This window comes from Ovis canadensis, chromosome 11, assembly GCF_042477335.2.
Source record: "Ovis canadensis isolate MfBH-ARS-UI-01 breed Bighorn chromosome 11, ARS-UI_OviCan_v2, whole genome shotgun sequence".
NCBI lineage: Eukaryota > Metazoa > Chordata > Mammalia > Artiodactyla > Bovidae > Ovis > Ovis canadensis.
The window spans coordinates 29,986,012-30,002,471 of record NC_091255.1 but is presented as its reverse complement, the minus strand read 5'-3'; the positions used below and the strand labels follow the sequence as shown (position 1 = coordinate 30,002,471).

Genomic DNA, 16,460 nt, shown 5'->3' with positions numbered 1-16,460 from the left:
ATTTGAATCTACGGGATCTGAAAAGTCTCAAAAACCCACTATTAGCAGAGAGCAGCTTTACCAAGAATGAGTCAAGAAAGCCTTTCAAGATCAGAATTACTTTGTGCAGTAGATCCTATCTGAGAAGAAAGTAAATTTCACTTCGCCTTGTGTTAAAATGATATTCTAACAGGAGAGGGTGAGATGTATGGAATGAATAACATGGAAACTTATGTTACCATGTGTAAAATAGATAGTCAACGGGAGTTTGCTGTATGGCTCAGGAAACTCAAACAGGGGCTCCATATCAATCTAAAGGGATGGGATGAGGAGGCAGATGGGAGGGAGATTCAAAAGGGAGGGGATATATGTATACCTATGGCTGATTCATGTTGAGGTTTGACAGAAAACAACAAAATTCTGTAAAGCAATTATCCTTCAATAAAAAAAATAAATAATTTTTTTTAAAAGACATTCTAGTTTTACCTTCCTCTGGGCTTGCTCTGTAGCTGCCCTCTATCCCATAGCCTATTTCCTTTTTCTTGCTGTCTTAAAAAAAAACCCTGAATACTAGAAGTACTTTGAACTTGGTAGTCAGAACAGGATTGTTTAATTAAAAACTAGAAATAGTACCGTTATAACTGGAATGACTCATCTGGGACTTTTTATTTTAAATATATAATAGACAAGAGGAAGGTTCATAAGCTCAGTGTAGACCAAAGTGCAGAACCAACTGCTCCATTTTTCCCCTGGCAGATCAGACGTAAATTCATTAAAGATGGCACAGAAGACCAGCGGCCTAATACAAAGATGCAGATTTCTTCTCTTAATGATTCTATTTCTGCCACATGTGATGACAAGTAAGTTAATATTCTTTGGGGCCTCTACTTAAATAAAGAAAATTTCAGATTATAAAATGATCAAGGGAATTGGGAAAAGAGAAACTCCAAACTGGAAGGATTATACAGATGGTATGGTTCAGAGTAGAGAAGTCAGATAAAACAGTAAAAAATTAAATGGAAAACTGTTTTCGTGGTTCTAACAGTAGAAGACTGGGTGAAATATTTTCTTCTCTTCAGAGCCACAGCCAGAATTTTCCCACATTTTAGTGTATTTCATTACTAATCATATTTGGGCTTCCCAGGTGGCTCAGCTGGTAAGAATCAGCCTGCAAAGTGGGAGACCTGGATTCGATCCCTGGGTTGGGAAGATCCCCTGGAGAAGGGGACAGCTACCCACTCCAGTATTCTGGTCTGGAGAAACCCATGGACTGTAAACTCCATGGGGTCGCAAAGAGTAGGACATGATTGAGTGACTTTCACTTTCTTTCACTAATCTTATTTAAAATAAACCTCTGCTGTTTATTTGAGCATACCACTTACGTGAAAATCTTTTCTGCATTTGTTCCCCACCCCATCCTGAAAGAAACCTTTTCCTTTCTGAGTTAAAAAGTAATTAGCAGTTATTGTAACATAAGTTAGGAAATATAGAAAAGAATAAAGAAAAATAAAATCCCGTCATTAAGAGATAACTACTCAATGTTTTGATGTGTATCCTTCCAGGTTTTATATATATACGAAAGAGAGAGAGAGTGTGTGTGTGTGCGTGTATAAATAGGACAATTCCATACATATTGTTTTCTAACCCAGTGGGTCTCAAACTTCACTGCGTATTAGAGTCACCTGGAGACTTTTTAAACCCGCACCCAGTGCCCAGGTTACACTAATATTAATTAATCAGAATGTCTAGGGGTGGGAGCTAGGCAGATGATTCCCATGTGCAGCAACATTTGGTAACCATCATTTCAACCTTTTATTTTTTTAAATTAATAGTTCATTATCAATCTTTTCCCTTGTAAAATCACACAGATCAATATGGCTACTTTTAATTGTTGCAGAGCATTTCATTGTACCGATGGAACAGAATTTATTTAGCCAGTTCTCTGCTGATGGCCATTTAGACTGTTCACTCTGCCTTAACAGTCTCTTCCTGCACGCCCAGGTTCTGTTTTAAGTGTGAATGGTAAAACTGAAAACTATATTCTGGACACTGAGCCTGGCCTCCAAGAATCTCTGAAATGTGCTGTGGAAAACCACACTCGAGATGAAGAACTTCTCTGGTACCGCGAAGATGGGAGAGTGGATTTGAAGTCTGGAAACAGAATCAACTCCAGCTCCGTCTGTGTCTCGGGCATCAGAGAAGATGACAACGGCATCACGTTTACCTGCAAGTTGCAGAGGAATCAGTCGGTGTCCATCTCAGTGGTGCTGAATGTCACTTGTGAGTAAGGGGAAAGAGACGGCTAATCAGTCTGTGTGGTCTGTACTACACTAAGTAGTAGATGAAACTTCTGTCTAAAGAGTATGTGTGTGTGTGTATAAATATATTGGCTGCACTGGGTCTTGGTCGCAGCGCATGGGCTTTCATGCAGTGCCTGAACTCTAGAGTTTGGGCTCAGTAGCTGCCAGCGCATGGGCTTAGTTTCCCCATGGCATATGAGATCTTAGTTCCCTGATTAGGAATCAAACCTGAGTCCCCTACATTGGGAGGTGGATTCTCAACTGCTCGACCACCAGGGAAGACCTGAAGAGTATGCATATTTTAACATTTGCTTGACATTGCCGAACTGCCCTATTTATGACCCCACAACAGCGCAGGAGGGTACCTATTCCCCATAGTGTCATGAGCCTGAGCTTCCTCAAAATCTAAGAATCTGCCAGTCTGATCTGAAATTTTACTTTCATATTCTAAATTAAAAATGAGGGTGTTCACTTTTTCATAAATGCATTAGCTTTTCATGTCTCTTTCCTATGAAATGCCTGTTAATGTACTCTACCCATGTTTCTATTTGGTTATTTGCCTTTTTCTTATTGATTTATTTAAGGTCTTTGTATTTGATTGGCCAAAAGTTTCTTTTGGGTTCTTTGGTAAGATGCTGGCAAAACATTTTGGCCAATCCAATACATTAAGGAAATTAGCCATTTTTGTTTTGAATTACAATACAAGTATATCTTCTATTTATTTTGGGCATTTTAAAATACTTTTTTTGCTACATTGAAATTTAAAATGTTTACATATTTAAAATTACCAGTCTTTTCCTTTGTGGTTTCTAGTGTTTGTGTTCTACTTAGAAAAATACCCGTTGGGGATCTTTTAGCATCACCTTAAACTCTTAAGGGTGAAACTCGTTGATGGTTGGGTTACAGGTATTGGTAACCCATTGGTGGAACTATCTGAGGCTGTGGTCCTTTGAATACGTTCATGGAGGTGAGAATTTAGGTGGTTTGGGTGGAAAATTGGATCTATGTGAGACAGGTGTGGCTGCTGTGGTGAGGGGTGATGTGAGTAAGGGTAATAATATGGCATGGTCTGGTAGGAAAAGCTCTGGACTTGGAACCTGGTAATAAAAAGTCAAAGCTATTTGATCCCATGAGCTCAGCAAGCTTTTCTGTGAAAAATTGATGCCATTGCCCCTGAGGTAAAAGGGTGGAGAAAAGGACAAGGAATTCAGGTCTGGAATCTGCTGGCATCCTGAAGCTTTCAGAATGAATCACTTACGTGTTCCTGGGCAATGGAGCTTTTATTTTCTATGAATATAGGAAATAAACTCTGATTTTTTTTTCACCATGTAGGATATTAGTTTCCTGGCCAGGGATCAAACCTGTTCCCCCTGTATTGGGAGCACTGTCTTAACCACTGGACTACCAGGGAAGTCCCAATAAAATGTGATTTTTAATAAGCTATCCCTTGGCAACTTTGTTCGAATCCAAGACTATCAGGGTTACCTTGGAAGTTTTGAAATCCTTATAAAATGACAGATGAGGAAACTGAGGCCCAGAATGAGAGCCCTAATGATCACATCTGGGGCTGAGAATAGAACACAAAATCCCCAGTCTCCTAATCCAGTGCTCTTCCCATTGTACCTTCTTAATAGAGACACAGTAGAAATGCTGATAATATGATCCAGTGGCTTAAAGAAATGATTTTCAGTTTTCCAGCCTGATTCTGTATTTAATATCATCTTTATAATCACCTCTTTAAATATCATTGTTGCACATATATAAAAAAATTGGTCAGTGATTCATAGTGATAATAAATTCATCAATCAATAAATCAAAGTGAGGTCATAAAGTGGCAAGAATATCATGTGCAGTCTTGAGGAAGTATTATGGATTATTGTTCTAAATGGAAGACTGAAAACTAAATGGAAGCTTCATAATACACTATTTGGTGGAGGATGTTCAGAAGCTTCTTTTATGTGTTATTGCCGAAAGTGTAAACTGAGACCACCTCTTTTGCAATATCCATCAAAATTTAAAGTGCACCTCCCCTAACACGGAGAAGGCAATGGCACCCCACTCCAGTACTCTTGCCTGGAAAATCCCATGGATGGAGGCGCCTGGTAGGGTGCAGTCCAGGGGGTCGCTAAGAGTCAGACACGACTGAGCAACTTCCCTTTCATTTTTCACTTTCATGCATTGGAGAAGGAAATGGCAACCCACTCCAGTGTTCTTGCCTGGAGAATCCCAGGGATGGGGGAGCCTGGTGGGCTGCCGTCTATGGGGTCGCACAGAGTTGGACACAACTGAAGACTTAGCAGCAGCAGCCCTAACACCTAGCAGATCTGCTTTGAGATGTTAGTTAACCCTGGAGAAATACATGCACATATGCACAAAAAGACATAGACAAGGATGATTACTGAGACATTGTTTAGCATTTTAAAAATGAGAATAACCTGATGCCCATCAAAACAAAATGAGTAAAGAGTCAGATATTATGCTATAGCACTCTAAAAGCGATGGGCTAGAACTCTGTGGTTCAACATGAATATCTCTCAAAGTACGCAAGCTATTGAGAGAATGAAGTTTTTGTGTAAATCCTTCTCACCCTCCTAAACCAATACATTTCCTATGGGTATATCATATGTATTTTTAAAACAACATTAAAAAAAAAGATCTGCAAGCATTTACGTTGAAACTCATAGCACTGGGTATCTCTGGGGAGTCAGGAAGTGACCAGGATGGAGTCAAGGAGGACCTTAGCTTTATCTGAAATGTACTAATAATTTCAAAAGGGGACATGCATGTAGAGCTGATGTGCTTTAAAATTCATTTTAAACAGTTAAATGAAAAGGAACAACTAATAGGACCTGTCCATAAGTGGAACTGGTATAGTTGGCCATCATGTTCTCTATTCATAGCTTCCTACATATCTGAATACCATATAACCATCCTTGTTGGACATGGATACAGAATTCAAGCACATTCCAAAGAGCAACAAAATGTCATTCTTCTGAGACAGTTATTAATAACACAGCCTACTTAGGGTCTAATTATTCAGTGTGCAGATTATACAAGCTCCTTTTTCCCCACATTCTCTGCCTCTCTCTCTTTCCTACTGCCCACTTTTCATGCACTTTTTATTGGAGTATAATTGCTTTACAGTGTTATGTTAGTTTCTGCTGTACAGTGAAGTGAATTAGCTATTTTGGGGGCTCCAAAATCACTGCAGATGGTGATCGCAGCCATGAAATTAAAAGACGCTTACTCCTTGGAAGAAAAGTTATGACCAACCTAGATAGCACATTCAAAAGCAGAGACATTACTTTGCTGACTAAGATCCGTCTAGTCAAGGCTATGGTTTTTCCTGTGGTCATGTATGGATGTGAGAGGTGGACTGTGAAGAAAGCTGAGTGCCGAAGAATTGCTGCTTTTGAACTGTGGTGTTGGAGAAGACTCTTGAGAGTCCCTTGGACTGCAAGGAGATCCAAACAGTCCATTCTAAAGGAGATCAGCCCTGGGTGTTCTTTGGAAGGAATGATGCTAAAGCTGAAACTCCAGTACTTTGGCCATCTCACGCGAAGAGTTGACTCATTGGAAAAGACTCTGATGCTGGGAGGGATTGGGGGCAGGAGGAAGAGGGGACAACAGAGGATGAGATGGCTGGATGGCATCACCGACTCAATGGACATGAGTTTGGGTGAACTCTGGGAGTTGGTGATGGACAGGGAGGCCTGGTGTGCTGCGATTCATGGGGTTGCAAAGAGTCGGACACGACTGAGCGACTGAATTGATACTTAATCCCCTCCCTCTTGGGTCTCCCTCCCACACCATTCTCTATCCCACCCCCCAGGTCATCACAGAGCAGATTTGAGCTCCCAGTGCTACATGGCAGGTTCCCACTAGTTACCTATTTTACACATGGTAGTGGAGAAGGCAATGGCACCCCACTCCACTACTCTTGCCTGGAAAATCCCATGGACTGAGGAGCCTGGTGGGCTGCAGTCCCTGGGGTCGCTGTGAGCCGGACACGACTGAGCGGCTTCGCTTTCACTATTCACTTTCCTGCATTGGAGAAGGAAATGGCAACCCACTCCAGTGTTCTTGCCTGGAGAATCCCAGGGATGGGGAAGCCTGGTGGGCTGCCGTCTATGGGGTCGCAGAGTTGGACACGACTAAAGCGACTCAGCAGCAGCAGCAGCAGTGTATATGTGTCAATCCTAATCTCCCAGTTCATCCCACCCTCCTCCTCCCAGCCTTTGACCACATATCCCTTCGCCACATCTTCGTCTCTGTTCCTGCCCTGAAAAGCTTTTGAACAGCAAAGGAACCCAGAAATGAAAAAAAAGGATCACACTCAGAATGGGAGTAAATATTTACAAATGAAGCAACTGACAAAGGATTAGTCTCCAAAATATACAAACAGCTCATGGAACTCAATATCAACAAAACAAACAAACCAATCAAAAAACAAGGAAAAGACCTAAATAGACATCTCTCTGAAAAAGATATACAAATGGCCAAGAGGCACATGAAAAAAAAGATGCCCAACATCACTGATTATTAGAGAAATGCTAGTCAAAATTACAACAGGGTGTCACCTCACATAGGTCAGAATGGCCATCATCAAAATATCTACAATGAATGCTAGAGAGGGTGTGGAGAAAAGGGAACCCTCTTGCACAATTGATGGGAATGTAAATTGATACAGTCACTATGGAGAACATATGGAGTTTCCTTAAAAAACTGAAAATAGAGCTACCATATGGCCCAACAATCCCACCACTTTTCATGCATTTTATTACTCTTCTGTACCTTGGCCAAAAAAATGCAAGGGGCGTGCAAAAGGGGAGACTCAGCTTGGCCATTTCTCCCTCTAGATGTTGAAAAACACTGGTGGGAGTAAGGGTTGGAATTAGCTGAAGAAAAATGTGTTTGACACATGGGTCTACAGATGTCCTTATCATGAAGGGAATAAGAAGTTGCTCACAGGGAACTCCCTGGTTGGGGAGCTAAGATCCTACATGCCTTATGGCCAAAAACCCAAAGCATAAAACAGAAGCAATATTGTAACTGATTCAATAAAGACTTAAAAAAAAAAAAAAAGCAGTCGTTCACACAGAGGGATGAGGGGGGCTCAAGGTCACGCTCACCTTTCATGGATGCCAGAGTTGCCACAACTGGAGTGCCTTCTGAGAGAAGGACATTATTTCTGGAAGATCATCGTGGAAATGCAAATGTGCATTGGTAGATCTGTGGTCAGGGCAAGCGTGATTACATACAAGGCGAAAATAGAGGGTGTGAGGAGCCCTCAAACCGCCCCACCTCTACCACCACCGCAATAATAACAGGAACTAGCATTGCGGTAAATTCTTCACAGGCATTCTGTCCTTTCATCTTCACAGCGACTCGGAAGGTGTTATCCCACTTTTTAGATGAGAAAACTAAACAGTTACTTTTCAGTTAAGCAGCTTTCTCTAGGTCACAGTAAGTAATGTAGATAGAATTGGGGCTCACTGCAGCACCTGCTTTCTTAATATTACACTGTTTTATCCCAAAGTAGCACAGATAAGTTTTTAATATTAGTTCTCAGCAAAGTCTCAAGGCTTATATGCTTCCATGTGTTACAAATCATCTCCTTGACAGAGATTCATGTTTATATACATTTGTTTCATGGTTTATCTTCCCCACCACATTAAAAGCTCTCTTAAATTTGAAAATGGATGTATGCAACTTCCCTGACTGTCCAGTGGTAAAGACTCCATGCTGCTAATACAGCAGATGCAGGTTTGATCCCTGGTCTGGGAATAAGATCCCATATCCTATTTGGTACGGCCAAAAAAGAAAAAGAGAATGGATGTATGTTATTTACCATTGTATTTCTGGTTCCTAGCCCAGTGCTTGGCATACAGTAGGTGCTCAATAAATGTTTGTAAAATGAATGAGATAGCTGGAAGGAAGATCCTGAACACTGACAATAATGCTTATCTGCTAATTAAACCTAAATGTTTCAATCTTGCAGTTCCTCCTCTCCTAAGTGGAAATGACTTCCAAACAGCTAAGGAAGGCAGTGATGTGAAGTTGGTTTGCAATGTGAAATCCAACCCCCAGGCTCAAATGATGTGGTATAGAAACGGTGGCATCTTGAACTTAGAGAACCACCACCGAATCCAACAGACCAGTGAGTATCTTCAACTGTCAATCACAAAAGTCAAGAAATCCGACAATGGGACTTACAGCTGTATCGCCAATTCACTGATAGAAACAAAGACCAAGGACTTTCACCTTATTGTCAAAGGTAACTCTCTCGTTTATTTATTTACTGAAATATAGTTGATTTACAATACTATGTTAGTTTCAGGTGTAATGCATGGTGTTAGTATTTTTATAAATGATACTCCCTTTCACATTATTACACTTTAATTTATTATAGTGTTATTATTATTCTTTATTATTATTCTTTATTTATTATATATTCTTTATATAGAATATTATATATATAATTAAATATATATTATTTCACGAATATTGCCACGGAACAATGGCTATATTTTCCTGTGTTGAACAGTATGTATGTGTGTACTTAGTCCTGTCTGACTCTTATGTGACCCCATGGACTGTAGTACACCAGGCTCCTCTGTCCACAGGATTTCCCCGGCAAGAATACTGAAGTGGGTTGCCATTTCCTCCAGCAGGGGATCTTCCCCACCCATGGAGTCTCTAGCATCTCCTGCACTGGCAGGAGGATTCTTTGCCACTGTGCCAGTTGGGGACCCCTTGTCGAGCAATATACCTTGCTGTTTGCACAGAGTTTGCATCTCATAATCTTATACCTCTATCTTGCTTCTCCATTCTTCCCTCTCCTCACTGGTATCCACTAGCCTGTTTTCTCTATCTGTGGGTCTGTTTCTGTTTTGTTTTATGCATTCATTTTTTTTTATTCCACATATAAGAAGTAGCATACAGTATTTGTCTTTATCTGTCAAATGGACAGACAGCATAATACTCTCTAGGTCCATCCACAAAGGTAACACTCTTTTTAAGTAATATCTATCATAGTACAAAGGGCTCCCCTCGTGGCTCAGACAGTAAAGAATCTGCCTGCAGTGCAGGAGATCCAGGTTCAATCTCTGGGCCGGAAAGATCCCCTGGAGAAGGGAATGGCTACCCACTCCAATATTCTTGCCTGGAGAATTCCATGGACAGAGGAGCCGGGTACAGTCCATGGGGTCGCAGAGAGCTGGACATGACTGAGCCACTAACATTTTCACAGCACAGTACAAAGGTCAGATACTCAGTAAATATTTTTTTGTGTGACAACAAATAATGATGACCATTATGATTAGCAGCTAGAATTTTCTTTGGAGAATTATCTCCACCCCAGGAATTCTAGTCCTTTCTTTTAGCAAAATTATTCCCATTCCAGATACGATACTGCTTTTTGAGCAAAGGAAAGGAAAGGGAAACAGGTTCTTTCTCTTGGCTTCATGCTTTCTTTACCCAGGTTTATGACCTCTGCGATAATAATGAACAAATAAAGCGCCAAGTGTCTTGCAGTCCTCGTATTTCTCCTTCATACAGAAAGAGAATGACAAGATACCTGGTGGGGCAGGTGGATAAAATGCTCACGCACACATTTCCTGGTCTGGGGCCAGGATGCTAGAAGCAGTCAAACAAGCTGAGGCTCCTGTATCCTGATAGAATGTGATTCTCTTTGTCACCTGCCTCCCTGTGCCCCCTCATGTCTTTCTTGCCAGGCCTCAGGAAGCCAAATGAAGCCCTGTTGGTCATGTAACCATAGGGATTGCTTACTGGGCTACCAATAGAATGAATGGTGAGGAGGAAGGGCTGCCAATTGAATGCCCATCACTGTGATTACTGGTACGTTCAGTAATTTGTTCTGTGGAACAGTGACAGTATTCCCAGGGGCTATTTCCTTTAAAAACCAAACCCGCAAACTTTTGATTAAAAAGGAATCATAATGGCTCCATGTCACATTAAACAGGCAGCTTGTGCAGCATGCAGGATGCTAGCTTGGCAAATTAGCTTTCAGGTGGGCGGTATCCTGTTTTGGGTGGAGCGCTTCCAAACCAACTGGCTTTTCTGATTTCTTGCTGCTTTATGACTTCCCCGGCTGTCGGGTGCCCGAGGAGCAGAAGCACTCCGCTGATGGTGCCCAGGCAAAATGCCAGGTTTGCCATGAGCTCTTCTAGCTTCATGCCTCAGTGGGGGCAGTTTCTAAATGAGGCCGTGCAAAGTGGGGAATGACATCACGGATCTTTTCTTGAGCACAGGACTTTAGCCACATGTTGAGATTATTTTACCATAATGAATATGGGCGGGGTGGGGGAGGGGGAGAATACCAGATCTGGTTATAAATAAGAGCGTGGAGGGAAGAGATGCAGTTACATTTGCCACTCACTTTCAACAGAAACTTGGAATCCAGAGTGAGCCAGTGGGTCAGGCAGTTTGTTTCAGGTTTGTGTATGGAGTAAAAGCTGTTATATGTGGCTTCATGTTATTCAGCTTGGTAAAAACATTCCGATCGGTGGCTGATTTCTGATTTTTTCCCCCAATTTTCCCACCTTTGCCTCCCCTTCATTTTGACATCTTTCATTGGCACTCACTACAAGTATAAGGTATCCCCCCTAAGAGGTCTTTTGGTGTATCCCAGGGATGGCTGTTACAGAGTCAGGGCTTTCAAGGAGACCAGCTGAACAGAGCTTCTCCAGAGGGTTAATGCTACCCATACCTCCATAAGGATAATTATTAGCAACAACCAAAAGGGAGCAAGAGTAAAAAATGCTTAATCTACTCTCTAAAATTATCCAGAACCAGAACTAGACACATAATAGAGAAGAAAACGATTAAAAGGTAAATAGTAGGACTTCCCTGGTGGTCCAGTGGTGAAAAGTCCATGCTTCCTCTGCAGGGGGCACGGGTTGTATACCTGGTTGGGGAACTGAGATCCCATGTGCCTTGTGGCCAAAAAGTAAAATTAAATCAATCAATCAATCAATAAATTGGGCAAAGAAATTTTAAAAATATTATTAAAAAATTAATAGTGTGTCATAAAATTATGAAGGGATAAACCCCATTTCATAACCTTGAGGCATATAGGGCTTGGACTTTGGAATTATTCTAAAATCTCTTCTTCCCCTTGTCTCTTTCTTTTATCCCTCATGTGTTGTACTATCTCTTGACTCTTTGTCCTTTACAAACACTATCTCAATCTTTAGTTTTTGTTTCTTTAATGTCTGTCTCTCCTCCTAGAATATGAGATCCTCAGAGACTGGATCCTTCCATGTTGTTCTATTTTTTGCAGGGCTAAGAACAGCACCTAGCGCATAGTCATCATTTAGCAAAAATCTGTTGATAGCACCCACTGCACAAACTCAATTATACAGTAGAGAGCACATTCCCAAAATTTTATCACAGCCATGATTGGAGCCCTTCTCCCTCCTACAGTGGGCATCAGAATCCAGGAGCTTAGAGAGAGTCATTTAAATAGCTTTGCTGACTTTAAGCATGCTTACATTTGTAAGTTTCATCTCATACCATATCAACTATATTAAAATGAAGTAATAACTATACTTTTTTGCTCTAAATTTGAAAGGGCATTTGAAACTTGCATACATTTTGAATTGTATTATAAATAAGTTATTAATTTGGCTCTTGTGGTTTAAACATTATTATTATTTAACAGTTGGGTTATAGTGGAAGCAAAGTTAGATTTTATAAATGCTTAAGCATTTATTAAAGGCTTCCCAGGTGGCACAGTGGTAAAGAATCGACCTGCCCATGCAGGAGGCTCAAGAGACATGGGTTTAATCCCTGGATGTATTCTTGCCTGGAAAATCCCATGGACAGAGGAGACTGGTGGGTTACAGTCCATGGAATCACAAAGAGTTGAACATGACTGAGCACCTGAGCACACACACCACACACATAGCACACAAATGTTTATTAGTTCTGATTAATTTTGCCACTTTATTTTCATACTTAGGAACCAATACTTTTTTTTCAGATCTCAAATGTTTCATAAGCTCTTAGAAAGTATACAAGCACTGTACTATAATACAGAAGAGCTCTGAGTTTACCAGATGTTCAGAAAACAAAATAGGGAATGGGCTTTCACTTTCAGGCAGCTGGTGCCCTAGTTCTAGTTAAAAGTAGACTCTCTCTTCTTCCATATCATGTAATGTGTGTGAGCGCATGCCTACTCAGTCATGTCTGAATCTTTGCGACCCCATGGACTGTAGCCCATCAGGCTCCTCTGTTCATGGGATTCTCCAGGCAAAAATACTGGAGTGGGTGGCCATTTCCTACTCCAGGGGATCTTCCTGATCCAGGGATTGAACCCACATCTCTTGCATCTCCTGCATTGGCAGATGGATTCTTTACTACTGCACCACCCAGGAAGCCCTGGAGAGAGAGATGAAATCCTTTGCCAAGATTGCAAAGGCTGATGCTCAGAGTTCTTCTCACCGTGCAGCTACCCTGTATAATGTCTTGTGTCCTGCTTGGGGCACCATCATAGCACAGCTACCAGGGTCTTGCTGCTCCTGGGACTCACAGACTTCTCTCTCCTTAGTCCAGCAGTTTCCTTACCTTTCCTCTTCTTGCTCTCAAAACCTACTCTCTCTCTCTCCCTTAATGAATCCTCACAATATCATTCGGGTTTTGCTAAAGACAAAAAAGCGCGTTGATTTCAGCCTACTTCTGCTTTCTGCATGGCAAAAGTTATGGATCATGCACAAAAAGATCTGACTTTGGGGGAGTTACTCATATTAATAATATGAATAATATAGATAATAAATTATATCCTTCCCAAAAGAAATGGATTCAAAACCTGTCTCTGCTAATTACTAATTCTGTGGCCTTGGACAAGCGTTCTAATCTCTCAAAGCCCCTGGTTCCTCACCTGTAAAAAAAAGATGATAATACATTTGGGAATTGTTTGGAAATTTAATTAAGAAGATGCAAAATGTTAAGTGCAAAGCATCATAGCTGGGACATACTTGGAGTACATAAATTAGAAGCATATAAATGTTACTTTCTTATTTCCTGTCTTTGCATTTCCAACAGATAAAGCCTCAACTGTACCAATAGAACCCATTATTGCTGCATGTGTTGTGGTCTTTCTGACCTTGGTCTTTGGATTGATTGCCAGAAGAAAAAAAATAATGAAGGTATCTGAGTATTTAAGCTATGTGCATGCGTGCTAAGTTGCTTCAGTCATGTCCAGCTCTTTGCGACCCCATGAACTGTAGCCCATCAGGCTCTTCTGTCTGTGGGATTCTCCAGGCAAGAATATTGGAGTGGGTTGCCATGCTCTTCTCCAGGGTAATCTTCCCATAAAGTCATCTAAATAAAGGCAGAGAACGGGTGCTATAAATGACTACAGAGTCAGGAACCATACTTGAACAATCTGGTCTCTCTACCATGAGATCTCAGTTGGAAGTGGCTCAAGGGAGTAAAAGCTGTACCTATATTATGAGTACAACTTTACAGAGGATAGAAGTGCATATGGACCAGACCTGAATGAAAATAGTTGTGATCTTAGAAGTAGGGGCTGATTTTTCTCCATTTAAAATTTCTCTTGATTGTTGTTATGGTGCCTTTGGTATAAGAAATAAATATAGAGGCACATCAGCTCTGGATTCAGAGATCTGCGTGAAAAAGATAGCACTTGCTGCTCACCTCTTGGGCACAGCCACAGGCCCTGGCTGCAGTGCACTGGAGTTTGAATTGCTGAATGGTTCACCTTGTTGGTTAGAGTGATGCATAGTACGTGATGCAGAGTGCATAGGTTAAAGCTATGCCTTTGACTCCAACCAGTCAATCCAGTCCCAAAGGAAGGCAAAGGTGGCAGAAAATCTCTAAAACGCCAGTGTGGAATTATATTTTCTTAGGTTAAACAAAAATGATAAATGTGGCCAAAGAAATAAGACCTAGACTCATTGGTGTGTATTTTTCTAGATAGAAGATTAACAGACATTTGGGTTTCCTGTCCCTTGAGCCACCTCGAGGCATTCAAAATGTTTATCCATTAGCCTTAGCACAGCAGCAAATTCATTGTCCCTGGTTGTGTTTGCTTTCAGCTCTGCAGAAAGGATCAAGGCCCTCAGTGCAGAACAGCTCTGTAAGTACTCCGGGCTGGGGTCAATGATTTTCCATAAGCAGATGGATAGCAGTCAGTAATGTGCATCATAAAACCCATCGCGGGCAAACTCCTCCAGAGACGGGAGGTGCTAGAAGGTGAAGCAGTCCAGGGGAGAACGGAGGGTGGAGGAGAATCTGCCTTCACTCTAGAGGAAGACGGGTGAGGTTGGAATCTTGCTTAGAATGGAGAACACCTTTGATCTTTTTGTTTGTTTGTTTTTCGTTTTACTTTTTAAATTTTATTATTGGACTATAATTGCTTTACAATGTTGTGTTAGTTTCTGCTGTACAATAAAGTGAATCAGCTATCTGTAGAGGTATATCCCCTTCCTCTTGAGCCTCCCCACTTTTGGTCTCAAGCTTACTCTCTCTTTAAGCCCTTTCAGGCTAATGCATGTCCAACTGCCTTTTATTGCCATGCAGTGTAAGCTTCCTAGAGAGTTTAGCCTGGGGGAAGCCACTGTTGCCTTCTCCTTCACAAGTAGGTCAGAAGCCACATTCCTCATCCAAAATACTGCCTTCTTTTTGGAGCTTCCTTTAGTCTGTTAGCTCCAGCATACCTGAGTTAAGTGGTGGGTAGAAAGAATGGAGGCATTCTTTCCAAGAGTATGAATTTTCAAATTTTAAAAATCACTAAGGTAATAAAGTTTCTAGAATTTTAGCAGTAATATTAGATGCCAAAATGCAAGGAACTATATCAAAGTTTTGAGCAAATATAAATTAGAAATCTAGCATTCTATTCATCAAGAGTATGATTTTGTTTTGTTTTGTTTTCTTTAGTGCTATGATCATCCTTATGATTAATTTCTTGATTCATTTCAGATGAGGAAACTGAGATGCCATCTATTACAGCAAGAGTTTTGCATCAGGACCTCCTTGATTTATGTAGTCCCATCTGTATTTATTGCTATTATTAAATTCATTCCTGTCTAATTGTCAGAGGTTCTGAAGAAGTGTTTCATTAATCACTTAGCAGTAGTTGCTATGACTAATTTGATATACATGAAGAACACTTTCAGGAAGAAAGCTGTTAAGATTGAAAAGTAAGATTTTTTAAAAGTCTTCTCCTTGAAGCATATGTTAATTAATTGAAATTTGTCCTGAAAAGGTTGGCAACCATTTACATTTATTGTGTATTTTTCTAGGTTGGAAATTAATAGACATTTGGGTTTCACGAATCAGTACGCTCCCCAAAAAATACAGGAGTTGGGCATAACATAGAGGGATCAATTTATAAACTTGCCAAGGAAACACATAAGTAATATTAATTATATCTACCTTCACTGTCATTTCAAAAGAGAAATGTTCTAGGACTAAAAAAGGAACGATATAATCTCAGAATATAAGATATTCCTTTAAACGAAAGAATTCAGTATTATAAAAAAAACTCAACAGATGTCCTTATTTTTCTCATCTTATCGTGGTTGACAGTCACAAACTTTGTGAGACTTATGTAGTGATGAAGACGAAAACAACAAGGGACAAAGGCTGGCCAGAATGTTTGCTTCCCTAGTATCCTTTGCCCGTTTTGCATAGATCCAGCAATATTTTGAATCAGCTTGTACTCTTCTCGTATGTTGTTGTTGTTTAGTTGCCAAGTTATGTCTGACTCTTACGACCCCATAGACTGTAGCCCATCAGGCTCTTCTGTCCATAGCATTTCCCAGGCAAAAATACTGGAGTGGGTTGCCGTTTCCTTCTCCAGGGGATCTTCCCACCCAAGGATCAAACCTGTATCTCCCACTTGGCAGAAGGATTCTTTACCACTGAGCCACCTGAAAAGCCCCAGTCTTCTCATATACTTCAATTTAATTTATTTTTAATTTTTTGGCTGCATAGCACATGGGATCTTACTACAGACTGAACCCACATCCTCTGCACTGGAAGCAGTCTTGACCACTGACCACCAGGGAAGTCCCTATCTCCGTCTAAAATTTCAGTTCTCATCATTTATCGCTGACTTTTCCCACTTCCATTCTCTCTTCATTCCCCCCACCCTAAGCGTCTCTGCTTCACTTTCCCGCACAACTGGGGTGG

General features: G+C 40.8%; 1 protein-coding gene across 1 annotated transcript; it reads left to right on the top strand.

Annotated features, from left to right (window-relative positions):
• The first annotated feature begins 546 nt into the window (after window positions 1-546).
• Window positions 547-15,362, top strand: TMIGD1 (transmembrane and immunoglobulin domain containing 1). The gene is made up of 6 exons (XM_069603014.1): window positions 547-839; window positions 1,981-2,259; window positions 8,281-8,556; window positions 13,347-13,450; window positions 14,363-14,403; window positions 15,246-15,362. Exons 1-6 carry the CDS (start codon window positions 758-760, stop codon window positions 15,247-15,249), a joined length of 786 nt encoding a protein of 261 aa, XP_069459115.1. The 5' UTR covers window positions 547-757; the 3' UTR covers window positions 15,250-15,362.
• The last annotated feature ends 1,098 nt before the right edge of the window (window positions 15,363-16,460 follow it).

What these genes read in the sequence shown, in the direction of transcription:
- TMIGD1 (XM_069603014.1), top strand. Translation starts at nt 758, where the DNA reads ATGGCACAGAAGACCAGCGGCCTAATACAAAGATGCAGATTTCTTCTC. An exon ending in AGTGGTGCTGAATGTCACTT is followed by an intron (nt 2,260 to 8,280) that starts GTGAGTAAGGGG and finishes TCAATCTTGCAG; the next exon opens with TTCCTCCTCTCCTAAGTGGA. An exon ending in GAAGAAAAAAAATAATGAAG is followed by an intron (nt 13,451 to 14,362) that starts GTATCTGAGTAT and finishes GTTTGCTTTCAG; the next exon opens with CTCTGCAGAAAGGATCAAGG.